This window comes from Cygnus olor, chromosome 12 (assembly GCF_009769625.2).
Source record: "Cygnus olor isolate bCygOlo1 chromosome 12, bCygOlo1.pri.v2, whole genome shotgun sequence".
NCBI lineage: Eukaryota > Metazoa > Chordata > Aves > Anseriformes > Anatidae > Cygnus > Cygnus olor.
In genome coordinates, this window is record NC_049180.1 from 88,071 (window position 1) to 114,678 (window position 26,608).

Here is a 26,608-nt window from a genome sequence, read left to right on the forward strand (position 1 = left end):
GGATTGTTTCTTCTCTCCTTTTTGCTGAAGCCTGACATGAGCAACATTCAGAAGCTCAGTCATGCCCTCTCCAAGCACGTATGGGTACCTTTCTTGCTTCCCCCAGCTGGCCCCATCTCTTACCATGCTGCAGCCCTGACAGAGTTAAAAGTGGTGTCAGGAGGCTTCAAGGACGCTGCTGCCTGTTCTGCCTAGCAACAACCCTGAAGATGATGCAACCGGAGCTCTACCTGACATCCTGCACACTGCAGTGGGGTTCAGGGGAGGGCATGGTGGAAGTCTGCTGCCAAGAGAGAAAAAAATGTGGCTCTGGAGGCAGAGGTAGACTCAGTTACATAAGGATGAAAACCTGGCCAGATAGGGGAAGGACACAGTGCAATGGGATCAGTGGGTTTCTGCTGCTATTGCTATGCCCTTCTCCTCTCTCTGCATGACTCCAGTCCTTTTCTAGATGATCCAACATCATGCAGCCCCCCTAACCCCACCCCTTGTGGTACGTGGAGCCTCTCAGGAACAAAGCATGAGCACACAGCTCAGCACTTCATGTTCCAAGTGCAAGGTCCTGCATCTGGGCCAGGGCAACCCTAAGCACAAATACAGGCTAGGTGCAGAATGTATTGAGAGCAGCCCTGAGGAGAAGGACCTCTTGCAGCCCAGAAAGCCATCTGTATCCAGGGCTGCATCAAAAGCAGCGTAGCCAGCAGGTCAAGGGAGGTGACTCTCCCCCTCTGTTCCGCTCTTGTGAGACCCCATCTGGAGTGCTGTGTTCAGCTCTGGGGCCCCCAGCACAAGAAAGACATGGACCTGTTGAAGCAAGTCCAGAGGAGGGCCACAAAGATCATCAAGGGTCTGGAGCACCTCTCCTATGAAGACAGGCTGACGGTGTTGGTGTTGTTCAGCCTGGAGAAGAGAAGGCTCCAGGTAGACCTCATAGAGGTATTCCAGTACCTAAAGGGGGCTACAGAAAAACTGGAGAGGGACTCTATCTGGCAGTGCAGGGACAGGACAAGGGGGAACGGCTTTAAACTAAAAGAGGGTAGATTTAGATTAGACATTATGAAGAAGTTCTTTGCTCTGCAAGTGATGAGGCACTGGAACGGGTTGCCCAGAGAAGCTATGGATGCCCCATCCCTGGAAGTGTTTAAGGCCAGGCTGGATGGGGCTTTGAGCAATCTGGCCTACTGGGAGGTGTCCCTGCCCATGGCAGGGGGGGGTGGAAGGGGTGGGGTGGGGGAAATTAAATGATCTTTAATGTTCCTTCCAACACAAACCATTCTGTGAGACTGATTCTGATTCTCCAAATACAGTGAAGCCAGCCCTTGCACAGTGCAGCAAAAGAGGTGGCCACACTCTGCAGGACGCATTGCTACCAGTAAGGCAGTTGGTTGCCCTCCGTACCCCACCAGCCCTTGCTAGCCCCTGCACTACCATCTGTTCCTCTTTCTCAGCTGCTCTCCCCTGCAGGTCTTTTGTTGCATACCTCTTCATCTCCCTCTTCTGTAGTTTCAGCAATTGGCCTTTGTCTCTTCCCAGTGGAAGAAGAAACTTGGTAATGGCTTCAGTGTTTCTTTGGTACTGCCTTGTTCTAGTACTAGGATTGCCCAGAGGTCTGTTTCTGTGAACAGAGTCCAAACCTGGACGGGCAAACAGTTGCCTGTTCCTGGACAGCCAGAGTTACAAAGGAGGACTGACAAATAGCTGCTTGACTAAGGCATGGACTCAAGCATCACTGCATTGACAAACTTGTGTCTGCATCAGGCTGCAGGCAGGTCGTGCACCAGTAGAGTTTTGCGCATGTGCTCTACACTCTTTTTCAGGGTATACTGCTCCAGGGACAGACACTTAACCAGTACTCTGCACAAAAATTTACTGGGATCAATTACAAATCACTTCAGCAATTATTTCCTCTTGTTTTTTTTTTTCATCAATTTCTGTCCAGTCTTTTCTGACACTGGCATAGCCCTAACCACTCAGTGATGGTCTCCACAAATATGTGTGTAGCCTAATCTCTGTTTAGTCATTTCCAGCTGAATCTGCTTTTAATAACCAAGTATGTGATTTTTCCTTGTTAATCTCTCATTTAGATAAGCAAATAGCCCTGGAGACTCCTTGGTTCTGGTGAATTTTGTGACTGTTTATTGATTCCTAATATTTATATATATCAATAATATTTATAACACTGCAGAAGCTCTCCTGAAATGCAAGGGAGAACCCTTGTCTGTTACAGGTCAGGTCACATGAGCACTCTGAAAACTGCACAAATTCATAGTTAAATCTGCCTTGTGCATAGACAGAGCTGTTTTGCCAAACTTGCATATATCCACATATATTAAACCATCACAATGGCTGTGCATTCAGCTGAAATTGAGCACAGCATTTCTTTGCAGAATCAGGGCAGAAAATTAGCTAAAAACCAAAACCAACCAACTAACCAACAAAAACACCACCATAAACTCAACCCCCCCCCCAAAAAACAAACAAACAAACAAAAAAAACAGCTAGGTTATACAAAGCTGTGCAAATATTTTACTTAAGAGCCAGCAAGACAGCAGAATCCACAAAGAGTGAATCAAAGCCAGTAACTAGTAACTCAAAAATATATAGTAGCTACTTTACCTACCTGCCTGTAATTAGGATGAATTTTGATTTGACCTCAGAAATATAAATCTGAAGATATGAAAGGCAAATTGCACAGTCTAGCTAGAGACACCTCATTCTGGAAAAGTAGCCTGTGTACAGCAAGCGTTTTGCAGGGTGCTCTGGTGCCCCTGTGAGCTGAGCTCTGGAAAGGGGAGCAGTGGCTTCTGGGGCCTGTGTAATCTCTGCACTTCTTTTGAAAGTGGATCAAGGTGACTCACACTGTGCGTGCACATGGGGCATTTCAGTGGGGACAGCGATACTCTGGGTAGTCATTCACATTGAGGCTCTTTGTAGAGTTCTCTTATGCAGGCCTTGGTCCAGGCTGGAAACAGGTGCATTAATACACCTGCCTTAATGAGTGTTAGCTCCCACCATAGCAATTCCTCTCTGTTAAGAAAACTAGAGAGTGTAAAGACCAAATGCTTTCATGACCATAAGGTCTTGTGCGCCTCCTGTAATACTGGTGTCTGCAAATGCAGTGCTACAGCCTGATGCTGGCTGTGCTGCGCAATCCAAATTTCTCTTCCCAGCCACTGATCACTGTAGCACTGGGGAAGGGAAGGAGTCCAACAATCATGAGAGACTGTGCACTGCTCAGCCTTGGCCTTAAGTCCATGTGCAGGACACTTGCAAGTATGCTGAAAGAAGCAGAGCGTACCCCAGGTTCATGGAGCATAGGCAGCACTGATGGACTACAGGCCCAGCAGCCACAATGAAGGACTTGCAAGTCCTCTTACAGCTGCTGCGAAGAATGCTCCACACAGTGTGAGCGGTATTGGCTCCAGCATGCAGGCACTGCAAAGAGAAACACCTTGCCAAGCCTTCCTTTTTGCTTACATCCGGGCAAATGTTGTGTAAGTGTTTGCGTTATGACTTCAGATACTCGTGCTGTTGCATGGTTTGCTGAGGCAACTGCCCCCTGGACGGCCTTGAAGCCATGAGGGCAGTGACCAGCCAATGGGAATGGGGTGGAAAGAGGCATGGTGGCCCTGCAGGGCAAGGGGAAACCTTGAGCTTGCATTGAGTGGGGTGGGCAGCACCAGCCACCTCACTTTCCTACAGCACAGGCAGGCCAACACCTCTCATGACTGAATTTGAGCCCCAGTGATGGAGGCCTGCCACCTGCCAATGGATCTGCTCCAGTGACAGCTGCTCTTCTCCTTAGGAAGTGGTGGAGGCAGTGTGTGCGGGGTAGGGGGTGGGGGGAAGCATTTCTTTTTTTCTTTTTTTTTTGATGTGTGTGTACATGCCTAAATCACATCTCTTTTACTTCAAATTAAGAACATTGCTTCCTGAACATGCCAACAGCAAATAGGGAGACCAAAATATTCCCCTTCTCTTGACAGATTTTTTTACAAGGTTGCAAGTTAAGATGCCTCCCTATTAACAAGCTTGAAAGTTGTTAATAGACACCTGTTCAGGCAAATGAAAAGACTGTGTTCCATCTTTTTTTCTTAGGTTATCTTTCTAGAGCTTTCTTTTGCTCTAGAAAAGAGCAAGGGGGGGGGGGGAGAAGAATTTCTTCACATGTCCTACATGTGACATTTCTGTTTATACACCCCAGTGATGTTAGTTTTTTTCGCAACAGGATGACATTGTGGACTTGAGTTCAGTTTGTGATTCACAAACACCTCCAGTTCTTTTCTGCAGCACTGCTGCATCGTCATCGTGCTGAGCTCATTGTTCCTGTGACTATTTATTTATGTGGGACAGTTGATAAACCTGTTTGTGGTGTTCAGCAGTGATTGTGCTGCAGGTCCCACCTGCCTCACACTGGAGAAATACGAGGCAGCTCACAACTCACCCCTTCTGCTTCACCCTCCAAGTTCCCAGGGAGGGCATTGAACCAGGTCAGAGCTCTTTGTCCATGGCGAGCCAGGCCAGGCCCTTCCCGCCCCTTAGTGCAGCAATGACATCAGGGTCAGCCAGAAACAGAATTGGAAAAAAAAGGAAGGGGGGGGAGGAAGGGGGAGGAAAGAGGGGGCAGGGTTAGGGAGAAGGAGAGAGAGGGATGCCAAAGAAGAGCTAAACATTAATACAGGTGCCCTGAGCTTCCTGTAGCTCTCTTCTGTTGATGGCTACTTGTTGCAGTGAAAATAGGAATCCAAAAGATGATGCTGACCAGGCTCAGCTGGTTTACCAGCTGTGATAATTTGAGCATGATGCAAAGCATTTTGTTAACAATTCTCAATATAGCAAAATAAATGGAATAAGACTGACTCAGTTTTGCAATGCCCTGATGTTTGTACCTCACTTGCTGGCAGCAAACACTCTAGTAAAACACTGATGCACCACCGAATCAACAGTATTTCCCAGCTCTGTCTTTCTTGGAACAAGTAATTCCAGCACATCGCAAAATCTAAAGACAATTTTGGCTCAGGTTGCTGGATGACCAGCACAACACGCTGCATAAGAAACAATTATTCCATTCCTTCTTATTATTCATAACTTGGTTGTTCATATCCCTTTCACAGCAGTTAATAGTTCTACTAGGAAAAATGGCATTGCTCATAATCCTAAAATTATACAAAGGGTTGCTAACGACTTTTAAGCTCATCCTATTCATGGCAGCAAGGAGGTCTTAGTTCTAACACATGAACATGAGTGATGAAACATGATCACACCAAAAGGCATGTGGCATGTGCAACAGTGTCGATGAGCACCTGCAGTCTCCAGAGCTTTTGTCCTAGGCTCTGCAACAGCTCCCCATTTCCTAACTACATCATCCTACAACTCTTTTCCCCCTATCTGAAATGGGGTTGAACAAGAAGTTACTTTGTTTTGCTTCTCTCTTATCCCCAAATTAGGTAACTTTTAAGGCAAGTTTGCAGATATCCTGTCCTTCATGGAGTAGGGTGAAATGCGGAGGATGGTGTTCTCCTGCAGTGCTGAGTCTGCAGAAGTACTCCCGTTTACAGGCTTCTCGCGTTATCAGGCTACAGTCTTGTTGCTGCACATCGCCAGGAAAGGCAAAGGACAAGGCAGACAGTTATTTTTCCATGATTCAAAACACCGATGTACTCAAGTCTTGAATGCTGTGTACAGGTCTGATTACACCAAGGATGTAGGGGAGTAAGGAGCATCCAGAGAAGGGCAGCTAATACCACAGAGCACACGGTGCAGCTGCTGTACCAGGAGAAACTAAAAGGGCTGCGACTTCTGTTTAGAAAGGGGACAGAGGGGCAGGACAGAGGCCTGAGGCGGCAGACAAACAGAGTGCAGGACACTTTCACAAAAAGCTGCAGCGCAGGAAAAGCGGAAACTTGTGGAAAAACTGCCGGGCTCAGTTTCCGAGAGGTACAAGACGGCGCCTTGCGCACGGCGGGTGGGATTCGGGGCCGCGCCGCCACGAAGGGCTGAGGGGACGCCTCGGCGGCACGCGAAGGGCGCGGCCGCGGCCGGCAGGTGCCGAGGGGAGCGCCCGGGCCGTGCCCACAGCGGCTCCGCGGGAGGGCCGGGGCCGCGCGCAGGGTCCCGGGAGAGCCGCGACGAGCCCCGGACGCGGCGGGCGCCTCCCCCAGGCCGCGGCCCGGCCCCGCGCTCCGCCCTCGGTGCCCGGCGAGGCCGAGGGCAGCGGGGCTGCGCCGGGCCATGGCGGAGAGGAGCGGCGCTCGCGTCCCGCGGGCGGGAGGCACCGGGGCGGGCGGGCGGTGAGGGGCGGCCGCGAGGGGCCCGGCGTGGGTCGGGGCGGGAGGGGGCGGCTGCGAGGGGCCCGGCGGGGGGGCCCGACTCCCCCCTCACGCCTCTGTCTCCCCTCAGCGCCGTGTCCGGAGCGGGGCCGCAGGGTCCGCCGGGGAGCTGCGCCGCTGCGCCGGGGCCGCTGGAGTGCCGCCGCTGCCGCTACCTGTGCACGGCCAGGGGTGAGCGGGGCCGGGGGCGCGGCGGGACCCGCTTCTTGCCCAGCCGGAGCAGCCGGCCCGGCCCGGCCCGGCGAGAGGCTGCTCCCGAGCGCGGGGCCGCCCCCGGCCCGGCCCCACCGCGGTGCCCTTCCTCTTGCAGCCTGCTGCCAGGGGGTGGGAGCGCTGCTCGCCGCGCTGGTCCTGGTCTGCAGCTCCGTGTCCTACGGCTCGACGGGAGGCTACACGGGCGTCGCCAGCCTGGGGGGCATCTACTACTACCAGTACGGCGGGGCGTACAGCGGCTTCAGCGGAGCAGATGGGGAGAAGGCCCAGCAGCTTGACCAGCGTTTCCACCTCCTCAAGCTGCCAATTGCAAGGGCAGCAATGGCCATGGGAGGGTCTTTAATGGTCTTCTCCTGCCTTCTCATTTTGTTTGGTGTCTTACAGCTACCGTGGCATTTTCCAGCATGGCTCCTACTTGAATGCACCCTGGACGCAGTGGTAGCCATTGGCTTGGTGCCTGCTCTGTACTATTTCTTCCATCATCTGCTGGAGGTTTATAATTCATCGGTGTGCAAAGAGAGAGAGCAGCTTTACCAAAGCAAAGGCTATCAGGGCTTTCGGTGCAGCCTACATGGGGCAGAGATTGCTGCTGGCCTCCTAGGCTGCATAGCTGTCATGGCCTACCTGCTTAGTGCTGGCCTGGCTGTCAAGGGGTACAGAACAGTTTGCAAACTGAAACAGAAGCCAGTACAAGTCTATGAGCTTTAGAATTATTCCTCTGCTCTAGTAATGCTCAGGATTTTTGCCAGCCTCCCTACTGAGATGAAACAGCACATTTTTCTTGCTTGTTAACAGTGTATCCTTAATGCTACAACAGAACACACACAGAAACAGTACAGTTCCAAATATAGTGAAGCCAAGCTATTCAAACTTGGATTTGCATTGTTGAATTATTAGTGGACACATTGTCCCGTGGATTGTCTTCATCTGGCAGCTCTCTTAGTAGAGAATGGGTGTTGTTGACTCTAGCAAGCTGCCTGCTTTACAGGTAGTGCTTCTACCCCTCTCTCAAGGTGGCTTGTTCTCCTCCAATGAGATCTTGCTACAAGTAGCTGGCAAGACACCATAAATAACAAAACAGGAACAAATGGATTAATGATCAGAACAAGTTAGATAAATATAAACATCAGATGCGTATCTGTTTTCTCACCACTGCACATCTGAATGACCATTCTTACCTCTTATACTGGTCAGCCACTGAAATTGGAAGAGAGCCTTCAATTACAGCTTTGATGACACTCCGAGTCCTGTTATCTCAGATGTGCTCCAACAATGTATGTTCTCTTAGTCGTTGCTAAAACCATTTTTTTCTTTAGCACATTTGGTTTTGAATGCTTCAAGGCTATGCAGTCAGGGAGCATACTGAGATACTCTTCTGGAGAAATCTTTGCTCCCAAATGTAGATCGTTGAAAGAGAGGTTTGCTTAACTAGGCTCTAGGTTTCCCTCTCAGTCTCATCTAGTACTTTGTGTACTAGGACATTGCTTATGGTAAAATGTTGTACCCAGCACCTTCCTAAAAATAAGATAGCTGATGTTGATAATCTCCCAGCATGTATCAGATAGCACAGCTGGTATCTGTCATGGACACACAAGACTGAGGGAACTGGGCTTGTTTAGCTTGGAGAAGAGAAGACTCTGGGGAGACCGTATTGCGGCCTTCCAGTACTTGAAGGGAGCATATAAACAGGAGGGGGAACTCCTGTTTACATATGTAGATAGTGATAGGACAAGGGGGAATGGTTTTAAACTAAGACGGGGAGATTTAGGTTAGAAATTAGGAGAAAGTTTTTTGCTCTGCGGGTGGTGAGGCACTGGAACAGGTTACCCAGAGAGGTTGTGGATGCGCGATCCCTGAAGGCATTCAAGGCCAGGCTGAATGCAGCTCTGGGCAGCCTGCTCTAGTGGTTGGCAACCCTGCCCAGAGAAGGGGGGTTGAAACTAGATGATCTTTAAGGTCCTTTTCAACCCAGGCCATTTTATGACTCTATGACTTCTGCTGGTGAACAGCTTTCCATAGCTGAGACTTTTACAAAGGACCTGTGGCTGTCCACTGAGAACAGAGACTGTCCACAGAGAAGCAAGCAATGAGGCTGGTGGTTGTGGCAGCTAATTATTGCTTCATATAGATCTTTTGGCACTAACAGGGCAGTTTGAACATGGCATTTATATTGCCATCAGAGAATCCTGAAATAAACTTACAGAATGGTGAATATACTCAGCCTAATTTGTGACACAATGTCTTCTTTTCAAACTCTCTTGGTGAGGGTACCCTTTTGTACGGAATGATCTTTTATAAAAGCAAAATTGCTATGTACAAGTTGACTCCCTGAGTTGGGCTAATCAGGGAAAAGCTTTAAGAGCTCAGACAGGTGGTTTAAGACGTGTATTGTTTTCAAAACATTCTTAATGTGCAAGCTGGGAAAATGAGATTCTGATCTTGTATTATTTATAAGCATATAAAGGTGAAATGTACTCTTAAAAAATTGTTGTTTGGTTGTGTTTTTATATATGTAACATGGAAAAGAAAACTAGCACCAGATTCAGATAATCATGCCTCAGAATGAGATGTCATTTCAGAGCAGTGCCCACAATGTACATTTATATGAAGCTGGAACCACCACTGGTCTCACAGACCAACTCTGCCCATATAGGAAAAACAAAAATTAAGAGTCCACACTACACGGGAATTGTGTGCTTTGTCATGGATGTAACTCCAGGTTAACTGGCACTAAATCCTCACAGCTTCTGAAACTATGGAACACTGCTGGAACCAGAGATACAGAGATACAAAAGTAAAACATTCTAAATTGTAACACTCCAGGTACTTCTGGGTTTCTTTGATTTCTCCTTTCTTTTAGTAGCCAGATGCATTGAGTGTTTCAATGCAAGGATTTATGTGGACAGTCCACTGTGGTCCTACTTCTTCTATTTTTCCTGCTTGCTGCAGTTACTTTTAAAGAGCTGTACAGTACTATTTACAGCAAGTTCACAGGCAAGATTCCTCTGGTAGGTTACAGAGAGCTGCCTAATATTTGGTATTATGAATTCCATCCTCACAGTGTTCTACAAGTAGCTTTTATATGGAAGCCTGATGAGTGGAAGCAGCACATAGCTCAGCAAAGGGGACCCTACAGCATGACCGTGGCTAGCCACAACTATGTTTGACTGGGACATTGCACATATTCCCTCCAGTGCAGTAACAGAATCAAAATATATAATTAGACAAAAGTAAAAATCTTTATTGCTAAATCAGCTGAAAAGTTGATGCAAAAATATTCTTCCTTCCTGAACTGCTCTATACATCTGAGTAAAGAATCAATGGAATAGTGTTTTCCAGCAATGTTATTTGCCTCTCCAAAGCAATACACACACAGGCCCCCGTGCTGAAGGTGCATTCATTGAACAATCTACTCCCCTGTACAATAAAAGAGGAATAATTACAGCTGCATGCCAGAGTGGGATACATAAAATATTTTCCTTATTAAAACAAAAAGCATGAAAAAGATTATTTTATAGCCAGTGTGCTGCAAACATTTTTTAACGTGCTGAGTCATGAGTGAAATTTAAAAAAATGGTAACATTTTAAAATGGAATAAATGGGGGAAAAATACACTTGAGCCTTCAGGCTACAAGGGAAGAGCAGACAATGGCTGCACAAAAACTGAAGAGGTGAACCTACTGCCTGTAAAAAGGCCCTCTGGCAAGTGAGGTGAAAGCCATCACCATTCAGGAACGTAGAAACTTCTTGAAGTCCCAGGGCTTTAGCTGTGGCTTAACATCCTGTATACTAGAAGAATTTCAGGCCTCAAAGCAGCCTCTCCCTGAGTCAGGGAAATACTTGCTCCTTCTTGGAACAGGATTTTACCCTCACCCATCCAGTTGAGGATTTTGATCAGATTCCAACAATCTGTGGTGCTGCTTCTACCAGGCCTGATTCAGGTGCTGGGAGCAACTTTGAGGCTATCCCTTGCCCTCAATACTCAAATTCTGACCAGGTGCCACTGAATATAACCTTTATTGGTTCCTTTTGCTGAAGTCGTTCTGGACAGGACAGGGCAGACAGGTCAGTGTCTTCGATGCAACTGTTCTCATTGAGCATGCTTGCCAACAGGGCCGGAGTTATTCAAAAGAGACACACACTAACTCACCAGCCTAACTTGGCTATTTGGCTATGGCCACCTGGAACGTCGTAGGTCTGGCATTGGTCAGTAGGGACAAGAGAGCCTGATGACCCCAAGTTGAGAACCTCTACCGGTAAGCCTGTAAAGAACGAGACGTTCTTAGTGATGTGGCTCAGTGGAGATGATGCCATCTCCAAGAGCCAAATATGAAGTTCACGGAAGAGACCTGGGAAAACACTTTCTATTCTCAGCTATGAGTCCTTCACTAAACTTTTCCCACTTATGTGTGTTCCACCTACAGCAGTGCTCCTCTGAAGCCTGAAATATAAGTCGATGTTATAAAGATGAAGATAAAAAAGGAGAAGTCTCTAGAGAGGCTGGAAAACAAAAGGGGTTAAGTGCTAGGGATTCAGACTGGCAAGGATACACTGGATTTTCTACAACAGTGCAAGAGAGAGTCCTGATTTGCATTAACATCTACCACTCTCTTAAGTGCAAGGTTTGTCACAGTCTTATTCAGAAAGAAGAGTGTATTTCTGCATCAATCCCACACTGAACAGAGACTGCTTTGCAGCCTACTCAGCTATCAGACACTTTTGGCCTGAGCACAGGTATTTGGTGACATTATCGCCAGTGAAGGAATTAAAAGTTACTGTCAAATATACTGGGATGAACCTTTTCTGTATACTTAAAATGAAGAGAACCCGAAAGAGATTTGGGTTTGTCTGTTATTTCTATGCCCGAAGGATTCAAAACGTTGTTTCTACAATTCCAAGGGTAAGCATTTCTCTCAAAGTGAGGCAGACATTTAAACAGAGTCAAAACTCAGGTGAGTTTAAACTTTGGAAAAAAGCGGGGTTGTTTCATGATTACATTGTAACTAGCACAAGGTATAACCTAAGAAGTTGCTCTCATGCATGGTAAAAACACATTTTTTTTTTCCCTTAGTGAGAAGAAATTCAAGGAGCTCTGAAATCTAAGTAAAACTCCATTAGATTTTGTCAAAAGATCTCTACTGTCAGAATCCCACAAGTTGTCTGCACAGTATTTCCTTCCAATCAAGGCCTGAAATTGATAAAAAATATACAACTCAAGCCCCTCAGAGCTCCTGAGAAAAAACTTTCACATTTTTTTCATAAATATAATTAATAAAGAAGAAAAGGCACTAGCCCACATTATAGTCAGGATTATTGCACCACTGACATGACAGGGGAAGCTGCTGTCCAGCTCTCTGCCAGCTAGGGAAGACAGATCTGCACACGATGGGGGCCATGGTCTTTTCACAGCACTTACATGAGATGATGACATAAGCAGCCAACTTACGCCCTGCACCAAAAATCTTAATGGAACCACCATGCATCCAGCAACTGTAGACTGGGCAGTTCACCATTAGTGGGACTGTTTTAAACATCTCTTCCCCTCTTTTGCTGACAAAGATGTTTTTAAGGTGAATTTTTTTTTCCTTTTCCATTGAAAACTAAGAAGAAACAAAGATGCTTTCACCTTGTTTGCAGCCAAATTGGGCACGTACCACATAACAGAGGTTGCTCTGGATTTGGACTGACTCCTGCTTTTAGATGCAAGCAAAGATGCTGTGGCTGGTAATAAAGACAGTGCAGTTTATGTTGGTGGGAAAGAACATTGAACGCTTCCCCAGCATACGGAGACCAGCCCAACTGCTTGCTAGGCTAAGAGCAACACGCCACTGCTTCTACCTTGGCTTCCTCTTAGACTGAGTACCTCACTAAAACAAGCAGGAGTTCATGGTTTCATGATGTGTCTTCTGGATATAGGAAGCCTCTACTGTGAAGCATCTGTGATGGAAGTAGACAAGTTGCTGAGCTGTGTCTGTGCTCTGCAGCTAGCACTGGCTCTACATGTTACCTCAATCAGTAAGTCCAGAGCTGATCTTTTTTATGCCCCATGTAAAATGCATCAGTAGACAACCACTTATCACCCAGCTGTGTATTTTTTCATTCTGCATAGCCTGATCCCATTATAATCCTCACTCTACCTGCACTGGTGCTCATCAGAACACCAGTACCCTGAGTCCTCTAGTGCCCTAACAAATAACCACTGGGAAAAGTCTCCCCCACCTGCTGTGGACAGGGATACTGGAGTGCTCTCTCCCCTGGCCCTAAGTAGTAAAGTGCTGGGCTGAAGGGGAACAGAACACCTTAAGTGCAATCAATAAAAGTGCTTGCAATTCGTGTAGGAAACCATTCTTGCGTCAGCTTCATTGCAACTGGCTGTATTCTTTCAAGGAATAATGAAGTCAGGTGCTGCCAGGAGGACCTATGTCAAAAATATTCACAGGACTCCAAACACTGCATACTGCCCCCTCAGCAGCTAACCCCCCTGCCTCCCCTCTCCCCCCTCCCCCCCCCCAGCATATTCCAGCTCCTTTCCAGCAGAGCTGGCAGAACCTCAGGGTTCAAGGAGCAAGAGGCAGGCGCTAGAACACCTGTCTTCTTACTAGTGTTTGCACAATTTCTGGACAGTCCCCAACACAGAGCTCAACTGCTGATCTGAACACTCACAGAACAACAGACTACAGCAAAAAGTGGACAGCCCAAACCTTAGCACTACCATTCCTCCTCCATTCCATTAAGGAAGCAGCAGATGCCTGTACTCTTTGCAGATCCCAGCTCTCTTTGAAGAGAGAGACAGCCCTTATGGGACAAAGCTTCCTGGGACAAACAATATGGGAGCAGTACTTGTAGGACTACAAAGCTGTGTCAAACTCCTCTGGCAGAACCACTGCAGATTCCTCTTTCTGCTCCTGATCTGCTCCATTGTCCTGGTGTCGCTTCATTTGTTCCTTCACTTCCTCCTCCAGATCAGGTGGCACCACAAATTGATCCTCTGGCTCCATCTGGGATGGAGCAGCAAAATAGCCTGTCTTCTTCTTGGGTGCCTCTGTGGCTACTTCGATGAGGTTAAGACTTTCTTCCAAGGACACTATGGAGCCATTGGAAAGCTTCTTTCCATAGAGACAGCATGTGGAAGGAGATTTCTGCAGTTCACACTTTTCCTTGATCCCTCCCTGTGCAGTGCCACTGTTTACACTGTTCTGTCTCTGAATGATGAGGACAAGCCCAGAGTCATCCTCTGGCCCTGGAGCAGAGGAGCTGTACTCTAAGGCAGGAGGCTCAAACTCCAGGCCCTTTCCTTTACAGCAGTGGATGTCCACCTCTACCTCCACTTTACTGCCATTTGTCATCACACCTTCCACAGGCTGTTCATCATCGCTATCCAGGCCATTGTCAGACTGGTTACTAGAGAAGGTGGCACTGGAAGGTTGGCGCTGAAAGATACTTGAGGGGGGCAAAGGATGTAGACTGCAACGTCGCTCTTGTCGTGGTAGCAAGCTGCCATCAAGACCAACAGCATTGTGCTCATCTGAAGCAGTAGAGCCCACCTCACTGCTAACCTCAGAAGCAGACAGTTCGCTACTGAACTCTGAAGCAATTCCGCTGCTAGATGAAGGTGTTGCTGGTTTGGCAGCGGTGGAACTAAATCCCCCAGGGCCTGGCAGAGTGATGCCATGCATCTCACAGGTGCAGCTGTCCTCACTGATGTTCAGACACACCACCATTGCACCTACATTGTCCTGGCAACCATAGCTTTGGGCTAAAGTGCAGAGTTTCTTTGCAGCAGCTAGTGGGTCATGTAGATGGCGCACAGCTGAGACAGCCTCTGTGTAAGAAAGGTGTTCCCAGAGAGCTTTGTTCCCTAGAAGTAGCAGCTCATCTTGTACAGTCAGTGGAATGGAGCTGACATGTGGCTTGGGCAGGATCCAAGGATGCAAGTACGTGCAGCCTAGCATCCGAGTACAGCAAGTCACACCATTGACCTTATTGTCCTGCAGACAAGAGAAAAAAAACAGTAACATTAGATCCACTATTAGATCATTTGGAGAGTCTTTCCCCTGCCCATAAACTGGTTCAGAGCATTGAGAAATACTAGTATACAGGTACAGTCAGTTACAGTACAGAAGAAAGGGATTAAAGGGATTTAGGTCCAGGAACCACAGCCAAGACTTTCCTGCTGTTTTTAAATTAATTTCAGTGTTCTTAATTTCTGTTGTTAGATGTTGCTGCTGCTGATGATTATTAAAAACCGTCAGAGAACACATGCAGGGAAATCTCCTCAGACAATAATTTCACTTGCATTTTTCAGAATCAGACAGTTTTTAAATCATTTAATATGCTACACTCATTCCAGTTATTGTTAGTCAGAATGCTAAGGAATATAGCATCTCACAGAACTGTAACACATTAGCAGGGATAACACTTTCATCAGACAACTCCATAAACGTGTTTTTTGTTTTTTTAAAGATCCACTGTTCATAAAGCTAATATGACTGACACTGATTTCTCAGTTCTTTTTTGACTACATATTTTCCAGTTCTTTGGAACTTCCCTGTTTTTTCCAAGTTTTTAGAAAGTTAACATTTAGAAAATTTTTCCAAAATCATTTTAATACTTTTGTATAAAAATACAAATAATTATAAAAAACAAATAAAAATACACTTCTGCCTTTTTTGTGTAAAATTTCCACCTCTTCCTACTTGATATCTACATTCAGTATATCTCAACAGCCACTTAGCCTGTACCTTCACTGAATAAAACATGGAATAAATCCGAAAAGAGGTACTTGAGTCATGGTTTCCAAGAAACACAAGATGGACTAGATTATTTTGTGAATTTTGAGACAACATAATCTCCCAGGCCATCCTGCTCTGGTCCTCAGTGGCTCTTCTCCACACTCACCCAAGTCATAAACAGCGTTATATACCACTCTCTCCACATCTCAGTTTAGCTCCACATCTATTTTCTTTCTTCCACCTCTCCCCAACTCATTCTTGGCATTCTGTACCTGTAATTCTCAGGCCATGATGGGTATTTAAGGAACATGTCATTCTGAACAGCTAATTATCAAGAGAAACAGGACAGGAAGCAACAGATAAGTCATGTGAGCATCTTCATGCCACCCTCTCCCCTGCAGCATTGTGCAGGCAGTAGAGCTCAGAATGGTGTGTACTTGAACCAAGCTTTTACTGGCAGGTGAAAGCTGAAGTCTAAACCAACCTCTGTTATAATGGCTTTTTGCTCTTTGATTCTCTTAGCATCTTCTGAACATTGCTCGAGGCTGAAGACTTTGGAGAGGAGCAGAGGTTTTCCACTTCGGCAAAGAATGGCTTGGCATGTCCCAACATTGGCCACCATCAGAGAAAAGTTGCTGGCTGGATCAGACAAATCATGACGAATATAGCAAAGGACAGCAGAGGAACCCAGCTTCTGTCCAGCCATACCCAGCTTCCTGTTGGAGGAGAAGGTGTAGGAAGGCTCCAGACTCCATGACAGGCATTCTGGAGTGTGGCCTCACCCCACCTAGCACATTAACCGATGCACCTATGCAGGTCCCACCAGGACCAGCTTGCTCACTGTCCTACCTGTGGGAGACCAAGAAGGTGTTGGACATGAACATCGTGTCCGACTGCTGTACCTCCTCCAGGAGCACATCAGCCATGGTGCACTGCAGTAGACGTGGCAGCTCCTCATTCTTATCACCATCAAACATGCCATACACAGCCTCCACTCCTTCTGCAAAGCTTCCCATTGCCAGCGTTGACACACATAGCCTGTTAGAAAAACATACAGGCAAAGTTAATCTGCCTCGAAGGATTGCATGGTCCCCAAAACCACGGCCATCAGGCACCTTGTCATGAGCACTGTTCTCACAGGGCAGAAAAGCCACTGACCCTACACCCACTGCCCCATGAGATGTACAGCTGCTGCTTATTATTGACACTCCCAAACTCTCCTTGAACATGCTGAGGGGAGGACAAGGGGCAGAGTTTGCAAGAGAAAGCAAAAACACCTCTGCTAGAGCGGGAAACAAAGCCTAAAGGTCCCAGAATAAGCATAACAAACAAGGAAAAGGACAGCACTGAGGCTTGAGTTAGCAAGAATGAGCAAGAGATTGAGAGACAGAGATGGATGAGTTGTTCAGCAAAACATGTCTGCATGGGTGCTTAGCAATGCACTCCACTTAGCACCCCGAGGAGACAAAGTGTCAGGGTTCAGCAAACCACAATACTTACTTATTTCTTTGGCCAGCCATCTCAGCTATTCCATGACTCCAGAAGGTGGAAGTGAGTGCTGAGTCAGTTGTGAGGGAGGGCTTAGCATCAATCTTCAGAGTGGAAATGTGACTATGGAGAGAGAAGAAGAAAAATCACTTCTAGATGCCATCCATGCTGAACAGCTTGTGGCCAAAGGACCACGTACCGTCTAGAATTTTAGACGGCAGCCTGTTGAAAGAACTGCACCAAGAAGAGGTGCTTGGCCTTCTGGAGATGTCTGAGTACTTATGCCGGACACAGGTGGGAGAACCTCATACCACTTGAAAAATTCTTTGTTCTGACAGTTTGAACCCAGCCCTTTCCCTTACTACAGGATAGAAAGCTTCAGCTGCCTAAGCAGGGAACATTATACCATTATGCAGTACTATGATACATACATTACTATTCCATTTCCTCTCCTGGGAAGGGTTACCCTTCGCTGTGCCTGTCACTAGTGGCTTAGCATCTCCATGACTCACCTGAAGATGTCCAGTGTCTGGTGTTCTAGGACCAGGTTTGTGTTTCCAGTCAGGTCCAACTCTTGCAAGGTAGCTGGCAGTGCCTCAGGAATGAGGATTTCAGTTAACTCATTGCAACTCAAGTCCACAATCTGCAGTATCAAAAAAAAAAAAGCACAATGACAACGAAAATATTCTGTTCTCTCATGTGATCAGTTACTCCACTGCTCCTTCCTAACATGATATATATTCCTGCTACTGGTTGTATCTCTCAAACAGGTCATGAAAATGGAGCTGACCTATCAGTAGAAGAATGATTTATAATCATCAAATGCTTATAACCTGCAATAGCCAGGACTCTAATACAGAAAGAATGGGTCACACTAAAGATAATGTAAGGCCTATACATACAAGTTTACCTAGATAAATAACACATCCTGCTGTCTCAAATGGTACAGAAGAAATACACCAAGACAGAGACAGCGAAGATTAAAGAGGTGAACCATCTTCAGTCAGTTATGAGAGGGAACAGATCTAGAATGTGTATCTTGTTCCCTCTTCACAAGCTAATTGAGCAAAATGCTGGGATCTCCAGTTCCTCTTCTAGCAGCTACTCTTCATTCTCCCACCCAAACTTCTTCTCATTACCTGCTCCATAAGAATACCTGAATATGGGGCAAATGCAGGATCTCTGGAAAGATGCTGATTTCATTTGAGTGTGCAATAAGAGTATGAAGTAGCTTGCAGTTTGCCACTGTTGTGGGAATTGTTTTCAGTTTGTTGCCACTCAGATTCAGCTCTTCCAAGTGCTCCAGCTTACTGAGTTTGCTGAAAGGGAAACAAAAGAATACCATATCTTTTAGGCCAAAAGAATACCATATCGTTTGTCACTTTTTGAACCCAGAGATATAGTATCCATAGACACTCCAAGAGTCCAAAGAGATACTGTACTTAAAATTCAGGGTCCCCAGATGCCCGGCTTGGATTTACACTACAGACAGATCCCTTCACCTGACTTCTACAGCACTAAAGCAGAAGACTGTAAAGTCTTAATTTGAAAACTGTCAGCGAAAATCTAAACTGTGTCAGTGTACTTTGTACGAATAAACAGATTTACAAGACAGTGGTTCCATTGCCTAACCAGTACCAGGGAAAATCATGGCAAAGCTTGCATTGATGCAATCAACATTGCATTAATTGTGCTGACACACACACAAAAAATTCTGTGATAATACAACAGATTTTTATTTTTATTTTTTTAAATGAGACTACAAATTAAACTGACACAGAAGTCTACCAGTATAGCACTAACCCTATACTACACTTCAAAGAGACATTTGATACCCTAAGACTGGATTGCAGAAGACACTGAAAAGTAATAACGAAATAAGAATTCAGTGTTAGTCCTACTATTAGGGCCTTGGCAGGGAGCCACATTTGAATCAATGACAGTCAATGAATCAGTGATTAAAAAGAATATATGCACACATGAAATTAAGCCTAGAAGAATTTGCAGATAAAAAAACATAGTGGAATTTCAGTTTCAACATATAGTAATATGAGCTATTTGGTAACCTAAGATTACCTTAAAAGCATGTGATTTAAATTAGCTAAGTAATGCTATGCACATAGAAACTTCTACAAGTTGCAATAAGAGACGAAATAGTCTTCAGAATCCTCAGGGGACTCAGATGCTGGCAGGCAAAACTATCTTTGCTTATGATTTTTAATAGAGCAGCATCCAAGTTCTGCTGTCTATATAGCCAGAAAAACATCAGAATTTGGAAAAGGTTCAAAGGAACCTTCCCTACATTCTAAGACATTAAAAAGGCTGAGTATACTTGCAATTTTGTAGGAACACATGGGAATCTCTAGCCTCATAAGTTTCCATGGTAAGCATGGATTTCTCACTATTTCAACACCAAATTGCGAGCCTGGTGCATGAATTAACGGATGAAATTATATGACCTCCATTGGGCAAGAGTTCAGACAAGTCTGGTTAGGGGCCTTCTGGCAAGACTGAAAAGTGAAAATATGCAGCACAACAAGCTGCATGCCAGTAACACTGAAGTTGTGAAGAAATAATGCCCCCATCCCCACACACACATCCACCACAACTAGGATAGCAACCACTGCAAACAGCAGTACCGTGTGCCAGTTCCCCCTTAACATTATTCCTGTGCGCACACGTGGGGATGGCAGGTCTTTGCCATCAAGCCAAAGGGACAACATCTTGCTTTGACAGCAACTGAAGCACAAAGTAAATGCTCACCAGGAGGATGCTGACTGCCCATCCTGCCCATCAGCCTTATGTATTTACCTTGCAGGGAACGCCTTTAAGTTGTTGTTTGCCAGATGCAGGATCCGTAGACTTGTGTGTCCCGCCAAGACAGGGATGCATTGGTCTGTGAGGTTGTTATTGGTCAAGTAAAGCAGCTGCAGCATGCTCAGACTCTCCTCCCCTGTACATGCAGAGGGCAAGGATTCCAGGCTGTTTGCAGATACATTCAGGTACCTGAGGCTAACCACAGCAAGTGCAAAAAACCAGACTTCATCTAAACCACTCTATTAACAGCAGGAAAAACAGCTATGTAATTGCCTATGCAGACAAAGCAACAACACTATGCAACTCAGACAACACAGCGTAACATCCCTACTCACATTAAGATTTATGAGTCTACAAATGACTTACTAGCTACGTAACATCGCAGATGCACACAGCATTTTACAGTAAACAGTGGGTACTGAAGAGCTGATGGAGAGAGTGGGCAATATTGGTGGAAGCAGACTACATAAACTCTTGCTTAGAGTCTTTTAAGAAGGGTTGACTCATGTCTGAATAGACAAACAGTAAGGGTCACTCTTGCTGTTCTCCCACGACCTGATGTGCTTTCTGTTGTAACATCTGAAAATCTATGTGTCTTGTCTTCTTTGCACCTGAATTCATGCACTACTTTTAAAGACAGAGCTCTCCATGCAGTAACAGGATCTTAGAAACAGTTGAAACTGAAGTTCATACATTGGTTGACCGTTGGGTTAGGCAAATATCTGTTTTCCTGTAACTAAACAGTAACATGGACTGATCCCCTCACATCAGCTTGATGATTTCTCTCATGGCACCTAAATTACCTCCTCATAAACCACACTCATTATCTCTTACGCAAATGGCAACAAAGCCCATACCACCTCACAAGGACAGTCACGCAGATACCATTAACGGCCTTCACAGCTTCAAAGGTTAACGCAGTCAGAAGACGCATGTTACTGCCACTCACTTCAGAGCCTTGAAAAAGAGCATCTCAGGGAGTTCAGTCAACAGGTTGTGCTGAAGATCCAGCACCTCCAGTGGAATGTGTTCTAGAAGAGGTGGGAGGCTCTGCAGATTATTGTGCCCCACCATCAACTTCCGAAGGCTCAAGGTGCTGAGGATCCTATAAAGACACAATTTACTACGACAGCTTGGTTCACTCCACTTCACATCCACATAATGGCAAAATGGAATATTTAATCAGTTGTAATTTGACGGTACAGCAGAGAAAAATTAAAGTACACTGATCCATAAAATGCAAACAATGACAAAGCAGAAAAACATGTGTAGCAAGGTAATTCAGTCCATTTGTGCTCACAAGTATATCTGCATTTCCCTCTACGCTACTACAGATCTGTAATTTGTGACACAAGTCTATCTGTGTGCACACACCTAACATTCTCTCATGTACATGAAAAAGAAGATAAAAAATCACAAAGGATGGGTTTAAATTCCTGTTTAAACCTGTAGGCAGACAGAAGTGACAACTTAGATTCAGGGCTTTAAGAGGCTGCTTAGCACTCCTGTAGTGTTTCCGAGGCTGTTGTCACATTTACTTCAATAATCACTACAATTCTGGAAAAGGGCTTCTATCCTCACTAACTGCAAAGAAAACTGAAAAAAAAATCAGAAAGGGCACCTGAACACATCTGGACATAGCCTAGAACCACCCTGCCCATTTGGGTGAGGTTTTAATTTGGAACTATATCCTTATGGACCTGTACAGAATGGCTTAAAAACATTAAATGCTCACAACTGTTTCAGGAAAGACATTTCTCCTAATATCCAACCTAACCTTCCCCGGAGCAACTTGAGACTGTTTCCTCTCATCTTATCATTTGGTGCTTATAGAAAAGCCAAATCCCCACCTCACTATAGCCTCCTTTAATGTAATAGTAGAGTGTGATAAGGTATCCCCTGAGCCTCCTTTTCTCCAAGCTAAACACCCCCAGTTCTCTCAGCTGTTCCTCATAAGACTTGTTTTTCTGGACACCTCACCAGCTTCATTGCCCTTATCTGGACACACTCCAGCACCTCTATGTCTTTCTTGTAGTTAGGGACCCAAAACTTAACATAGTATTTGAGATGTGGCCTCACCAGTGAGGAGTACAGAGCGACAATCACTTCCCTAATCCCGCTGGCCACGCTATTTCTGACACAAGCCAGGATGCTGTTGGCCTTCTTGGCCACTTGAGCACACTGCTGGCTCTCATTCAGCCAGCTATCGCCCAACAGCCCCGGGTCCCTTTCCACCAGGCAGTTTTCCAGCCACTCTTCCCCCAGCCTGTAGCATTGCATGAGGTTGTTGTGCCCCAAGTGCACGACCTGGCACTTGGCCTTGAACTTCATACAGTTGGCCTTGGCCCATTGGCCCAGCCTATCCAGATCCCTCTGCAGAGCCCTCCTACCCTTGAAGGTCAACACTTGTGCCTAATTTGGTGTCATCTGCAAACTTATCGAGGGTGCACTCAATCCCCTCATTCACATCACTGATGAAGTAGTTTGCTTACCTTGATGGGAGTTCCACAAGGAGGTTGTAGCTCATATCCAAAACCTCCAGTTTCTTTGCTTCACAGGCCCAGTCTGGGACACACTGCAGCTGATTGCTGTGAAAAGGAGAAAAAGCTAGACACGAGCACTCCATATGGAATATGCCCTGTTTGAATATGCCCTGCACAGCACTAGTGACAGCCAAACCAAAAAAAAAGTAGAAAATGAACAATATCTGAGCTAGTCACAAGGAATTTATCTCATGGCCAACTGCGTAATGCAAACTGAGCTGGTGCATGATTGGTAGAAAATACTGTTGCAAGGCTCTGATGATGAGGCTTTTGTTTGTTGAAAGCACTAACATAGCAGAACTAGCCACCCTACGCTACCTTGCTATTGCGCTTCAACCCAAAACTGAAGCAAAATGTCATCAGATCCTCTGGGCATCCTATCTTACAGGTCCAACAATGCTGCTCTTGGGTGGATGTAGGCAATAAAGCCAACAGTGATGACCACCAACATCCGAATGTTTGCACAATGGATTCCCACCATTTGGCCCAGTAAACTGCCACAGGTTCAGCGGTCCCTATTTGGCTTATTTTGCTGATTACAGCCTATAGCTGAAGGACAGCTAATCACCTAGACAGGTCAAACTGGTTCAGAGGGGCTTCTGGTCTGGGACACATTCAGTGTTGGGTTTTCCCATTCTATTGTGAAGATGGAGTGCCTTTTCTCAATTGCTCTAAACTCTTTCAAAAGCTTAAAAGCTCCAGAAATTTTCTGCAGAAAACAACAAAGCGTTCAGATACTTGCTTTATATTCTGTACTGTACAGTCACTTACTGGACGAGTTCTAGACATGTCAGTTGACCAGGAACTGGATAAACATTGACAGAAGTAAGACCTACAGAAGTAAAGCAAATAATTAAGACTGCAGAGGGGAAAACAACAGGGAAGCACACAGACTAGCTAGCAAGTGAGACTCTCAGCCTTACTCTGCAGATACTCAATGTGTCTACTATCCTTCTTAAGAAAGAGTTCACACTTCATACATCTATCATATGCACACTACAGCTTCTCACTGTTCCATTCTCCATCTGCCACATGGGGCACATCTGCCATCATGCCACAAGGGAGAACAGTACTTCTACTTGTGGACTCACAAGCAGTTGTTACTGGAATACAAATTCCTTGGACAGCAACTCAGCAGTATAACCTCTCCCTGTTACAAAGCCAACGCACATACATCCATAATGTGATCCCTATGAGCTGACCTCACAAGACCCGTCATGTATGGTCTCACTACTGTAAACATAATTGTAAATATTTCTTTTTGTGGGAGATAGCAAAGGGCTGCTTCTTTTACTCCCAAGGCTTGAAGGAGGAAGGCTGATGAAGAAGGTAAACAGACGTACAGTTGTTGTTGGCATAAAGGGCCCGAAGGGAGAAGCCACTCAGTGTCAACTCTTTTAGCTTATTCCGTTCACAGTGCAACTGCTCCAGGCTGCCCAATGAGCTGAGATCCAGGTCTGTCAGATGATTGTCTCGTAAATCCATGTAAGTCACAGATTTATTCCCCTCTGGAGTGTCATCTGCTGCTCTCTTCAGGTTGTTCAGCCTAAATATTCAGAAATAAGAGGTACAGAGTCAGAAAATAGGACACTGAACACTGGATGTGAGTAAGAAGAGAGAAAGGAAGAGATCTGGTGAAGGCTAACCCCAAAGTACAGTGAGATATATGAGGAGCAATGGTGGATCTCAGGCAGTGAATATGATGAAAAATGGTTCCTATGTCTGCACTACTAGATGAAACCATTCTACTAAATTTCCCAGAATTTGAGAGATTCTGAAGACTACAGTCTAGAAATTTGAAGCCAGGCCAATGGACAGTTACTTAGCACTGACAGAGCAAACTAATACAGAGACCAGATACTAGGCTGCCTTGCCACAGACAGAAAATTCTTTGTCCCTCTCTGAGAGCTCTGCAGCTGGCAGCCTCAAGAATCAGGAATATACCCCTAATATACCTCTAGAGGAAAAAACAAAACAAAACAAAAAAAGAAAAGGCTAGGAGAGATCAAAGCTAAGCTCATGGTAACAGTGTATGAAAAAAAGGAAAGTAGAGTACTAAGTCACATTTCTTGTATCCCTGTCCATGGCAAGGGGGTTGGAACTAGATGATCTTTTAAGGTCCCTTCCAACACAAAGCATTCTGTGATTCCATGACTGAGTTGCTTCAGGCATTGCTCAGTTAGCCTAGTTTCTCTAAGTGAATCCTGCACGCCCTCAGAAACAGAACTCCCTAAAAGTTAAAGAATCAATAAGAGGCAAAAAAAAACCAGAACACCCAATTTATTGCAAAATGTACCAGAATTTACACAGCTCTTCTGCTGTAAAGAGAAAGCAGTAATCTAGTTTATACGTCTATATGTAAGTGCAAGTTTACCCCTTACCTCAGGTCCACGCTTTTGATGTGACTCATACGGTTCAGCACTGCAAGGTCCAGGGTCTCTAGCAAATTCCCCGCCAGTGCTAGTTTGTCTAAAAAAGTTAATTTCTCAAAAATTGCTGGTAGCTCACGGAAGTTATTGAAGGAAAGCCCAAGACAGCTGAGCTGCTGCAGACTTCCCAGCTCTTCTGGTAAGGATGTGAGGAAATTCCCATCTAGCCAGAAGCTCTGGAGACTGCAGCAGTGAAAAAAAAGAAAGTAATTCAGCAAAGAGTACTGAATATCACATTTTTGCATTTTCAGTGAATTTACCTGCATAACTGCAAGGTCTCAATGTGGTTATTTTTAATGGTATTTATGGATAAAATTTTTATTCTTGTATCCATAAAGTTACTGGAGTAATTTTATCACTCAAGTAATAGTCTTGGAATTGCATATACACAACACCAAATAGTTCCTAAATTATTTTGGAGGTAAACTTCTAGTTGTGCCAAATTTTCATAAACAAAATAAAAATCACTACTTGTGTTGTAAATAAAGGATATTTACTTAATCATTTGGTTTTCTACAAATTAAGAACTCATTTAGCATGCTGGACAATCTTTAAAAGACCTATGACAAAGTAAAAATAAAAAAGACAGCAGTAACACAACAGGCCTCTCAAAGCCCATCACTTAGTAACAACAGAAACAATAGAAGTCAACAGCATCCAATCACTGAAGTCTCATATCACTATCGTGGCACTCACTCAGTTATGGCACTTATGGCACAGTTTAATCACAATTCCTACCACACTAAAGCATTGATAACAGATTTTTAAATTCTAGTCTCCCCAGCAGCCATTCAGAAAATAATATTTTCCAGGGTAGCTTTCTGTTGCAAAATAAATTGCTTTGAAGTTTGTATGACTCTTGAGACTCGAGCCTCCAAAATACAATTCTTTTCTTATGACCACATTCCAACAAAGAACTTGCTCAACAGTGCTTAGCAGTAGTAAAAATGCAGCCTGGGGCCAAAAGAAGTTCTTATAAAGAAGAAGGGCTTAAGGGGTCAAGAAGATAACTGGACCCATAACTGACTAAATTGTAATCCTCTGAAAACTTTAAGTCTGTGTGTGGATTACAGTTTGTGTACAGCCAAAAGACCGCTCTGGAAATGCCTTATGTACATCCATTGTAGCTGCAGATATCCTCCTCTTTTTTTTTCTTTTTTAAAAAAGATAAAAGCTGGAGGAAGAACAGGCCACAATGAACCAATAGTTCAATACCAACATTTATCCATTGCAAATCCAAAAGCAATAATAGCTTTGCAATTAAATTTATCTAAGCTTAAGCTTTGGTGTATCCTGGGTATTCACAGACGAAACTGGAGAAGTTTTCCTCCAGCAAATATTTTAAGATAAAATTTTCAGAAGGGATCGCCCAACTACTTTCATGTTAAAAACTTCCTAACACAAAAACCAATCAATTCTGTAGAAAGCTATCAAAACACATGCACCATACGCTAGTGTTAGAAAAAGCACTAGTCCTCTGCGAGAAGTTACCACAGAAAAGTTTTGTACAATAAATTAAAACTTTTTAACAGAAACTGCATCGGTATTGAAAATCTTAAATACAAATAATAAACAGAACTTTGGAAAGTCACAGTCCTCTGCAGCTGCAGAAAAATGTGCATTGACATATTTGAGAAACAATGACAACAAACTGTCTTCAGACAATGCTTCATCTGCATGTTTCCTCATCTTTTCTACATCAGCATTTGAAACTTTTTTACACTAGTGATTAAGGAATCGCACCCGAGACTGTTCTTATACCTTAAACTTGTGTACAGGTACAAAATCTGCTATCCCTTTTGTGTAAAACACTTATAAATACTTCAGTGATATAACCAGCATGTTCTTGCTTATATAAATGAGGTCTCAGAATTCTGAGAGGTGTGTATATTTTTATGTAGTTCTACAAAGCCTGGTTGATCTTTATAGATGTTCACTGTAGTAATTTGCAGTTTCTGGAAATGTCCTTGACAGCATAATCTTTAGAAACTTCTAACTGCTCTTTTGTAAACATTTTTTTTAATGTTTAACCAATAAGGGGACACCATAATAGTAAA

General features: G+C 44.9%; 2 protein-coding genes across 2 annotated transcripts in view; one reads left to right on the forward strand and one right to left on the reverse strand.

Moving 5' to 3' along the window:
* Positions 1-6,187: 6,187 nt before the first annotated feature.
* Positions 6,188-9,019, forward strand: MARVELD3 (MARVEL domain containing 3). The gene is made up of 3 exons (XM_040571705.1): positions 6,188-6,290; positions 6,400-6,500; positions 6,640-9,019. Exons 1-3 carry the CDS (start codon positions 6,232-6,234, stop codon positions 7,248-7,250), a joined length of 771 nt encoding a protein of 256 aa, XP_040427639.1. The 5' UTR covers positions 6,188-6,231; the 3' UTR covers positions 7,251-9,019.
* A 712-nt stretch (positions 9,020-9,731) lies between these two features.
* The window catches only part of PHLPP2 (PH domain and leucine rich repeat protein phosphatase 2), a gene marked incomplete at its 5' end in the record, with an annotated part of 33,751 nt that continues 16,874 nt past the window's right edge, over positions 9,732-26,608 (reverse strand). Inside the window, 12 exons of the mRNA XM_040571128.1 lie at positions 9,732-14,530; positions 15,759-15,990; positions 16,124-16,312; positions 16,775-16,885; positions 17,275-17,405; positions 17,919-18,081; positions 19,574-19,774; positions 20,529-20,684; positions 22,072-22,167; positions 22,894-22,954; positions 23,466-23,668; positions 24,504-24,734. Coding sequence (XP_040427062.1) covers positions 13,391-14,530; positions 15,759-15,990; positions 16,124-16,312; positions 16,775-16,885; positions 17,275-17,405; positions 17,919-18,081; positions 19,574-19,774; positions 20,529-20,684; positions 22,072-22,167; positions 22,894-22,954; positions 23,466-23,668; positions 24,504-24,734 — 2,914 coding nt within the window. The remainder of the gene's footprint in view (positions 14,531-15,758; positions 15,991-16,123; positions 16,313-16,774; positions 16,886-17,274; positions 17,406-17,918; positions 18,082-19,573; positions 19,775-20,528; positions 20,685-22,071; positions 22,168-22,893; positions 22,955-23,465; positions 23,669-24,503; positions 24,735-26,608) is intronic.

Excerpts from the sequence above, each read along its gene's own strand:
- MARVELD3 (XM_040571705.1), top strand. The coding sequence starts at position 6,232 with ATGGCGGAGAGGAGCGGCGCTCGCGTCCCGCGGGCGGGAGGCACCGGG. Across the intron at positions 6,291-6,399 it reads GGCACCGGGGCGGGCGGGCG|CGCCGTGTCCGGAGCGGGGC; the intron begins GTGAGGGGCGGC and ends GTCTCCCCTCAG. Across the intron at positions 6,501-6,639 it reads CTACCTGTGCACGGCCAGGG|CCTGCTGCCAGGGGGTGGGA; the intron begins GTGAGCGGGGCC and ends TTCCTCTTGCAG.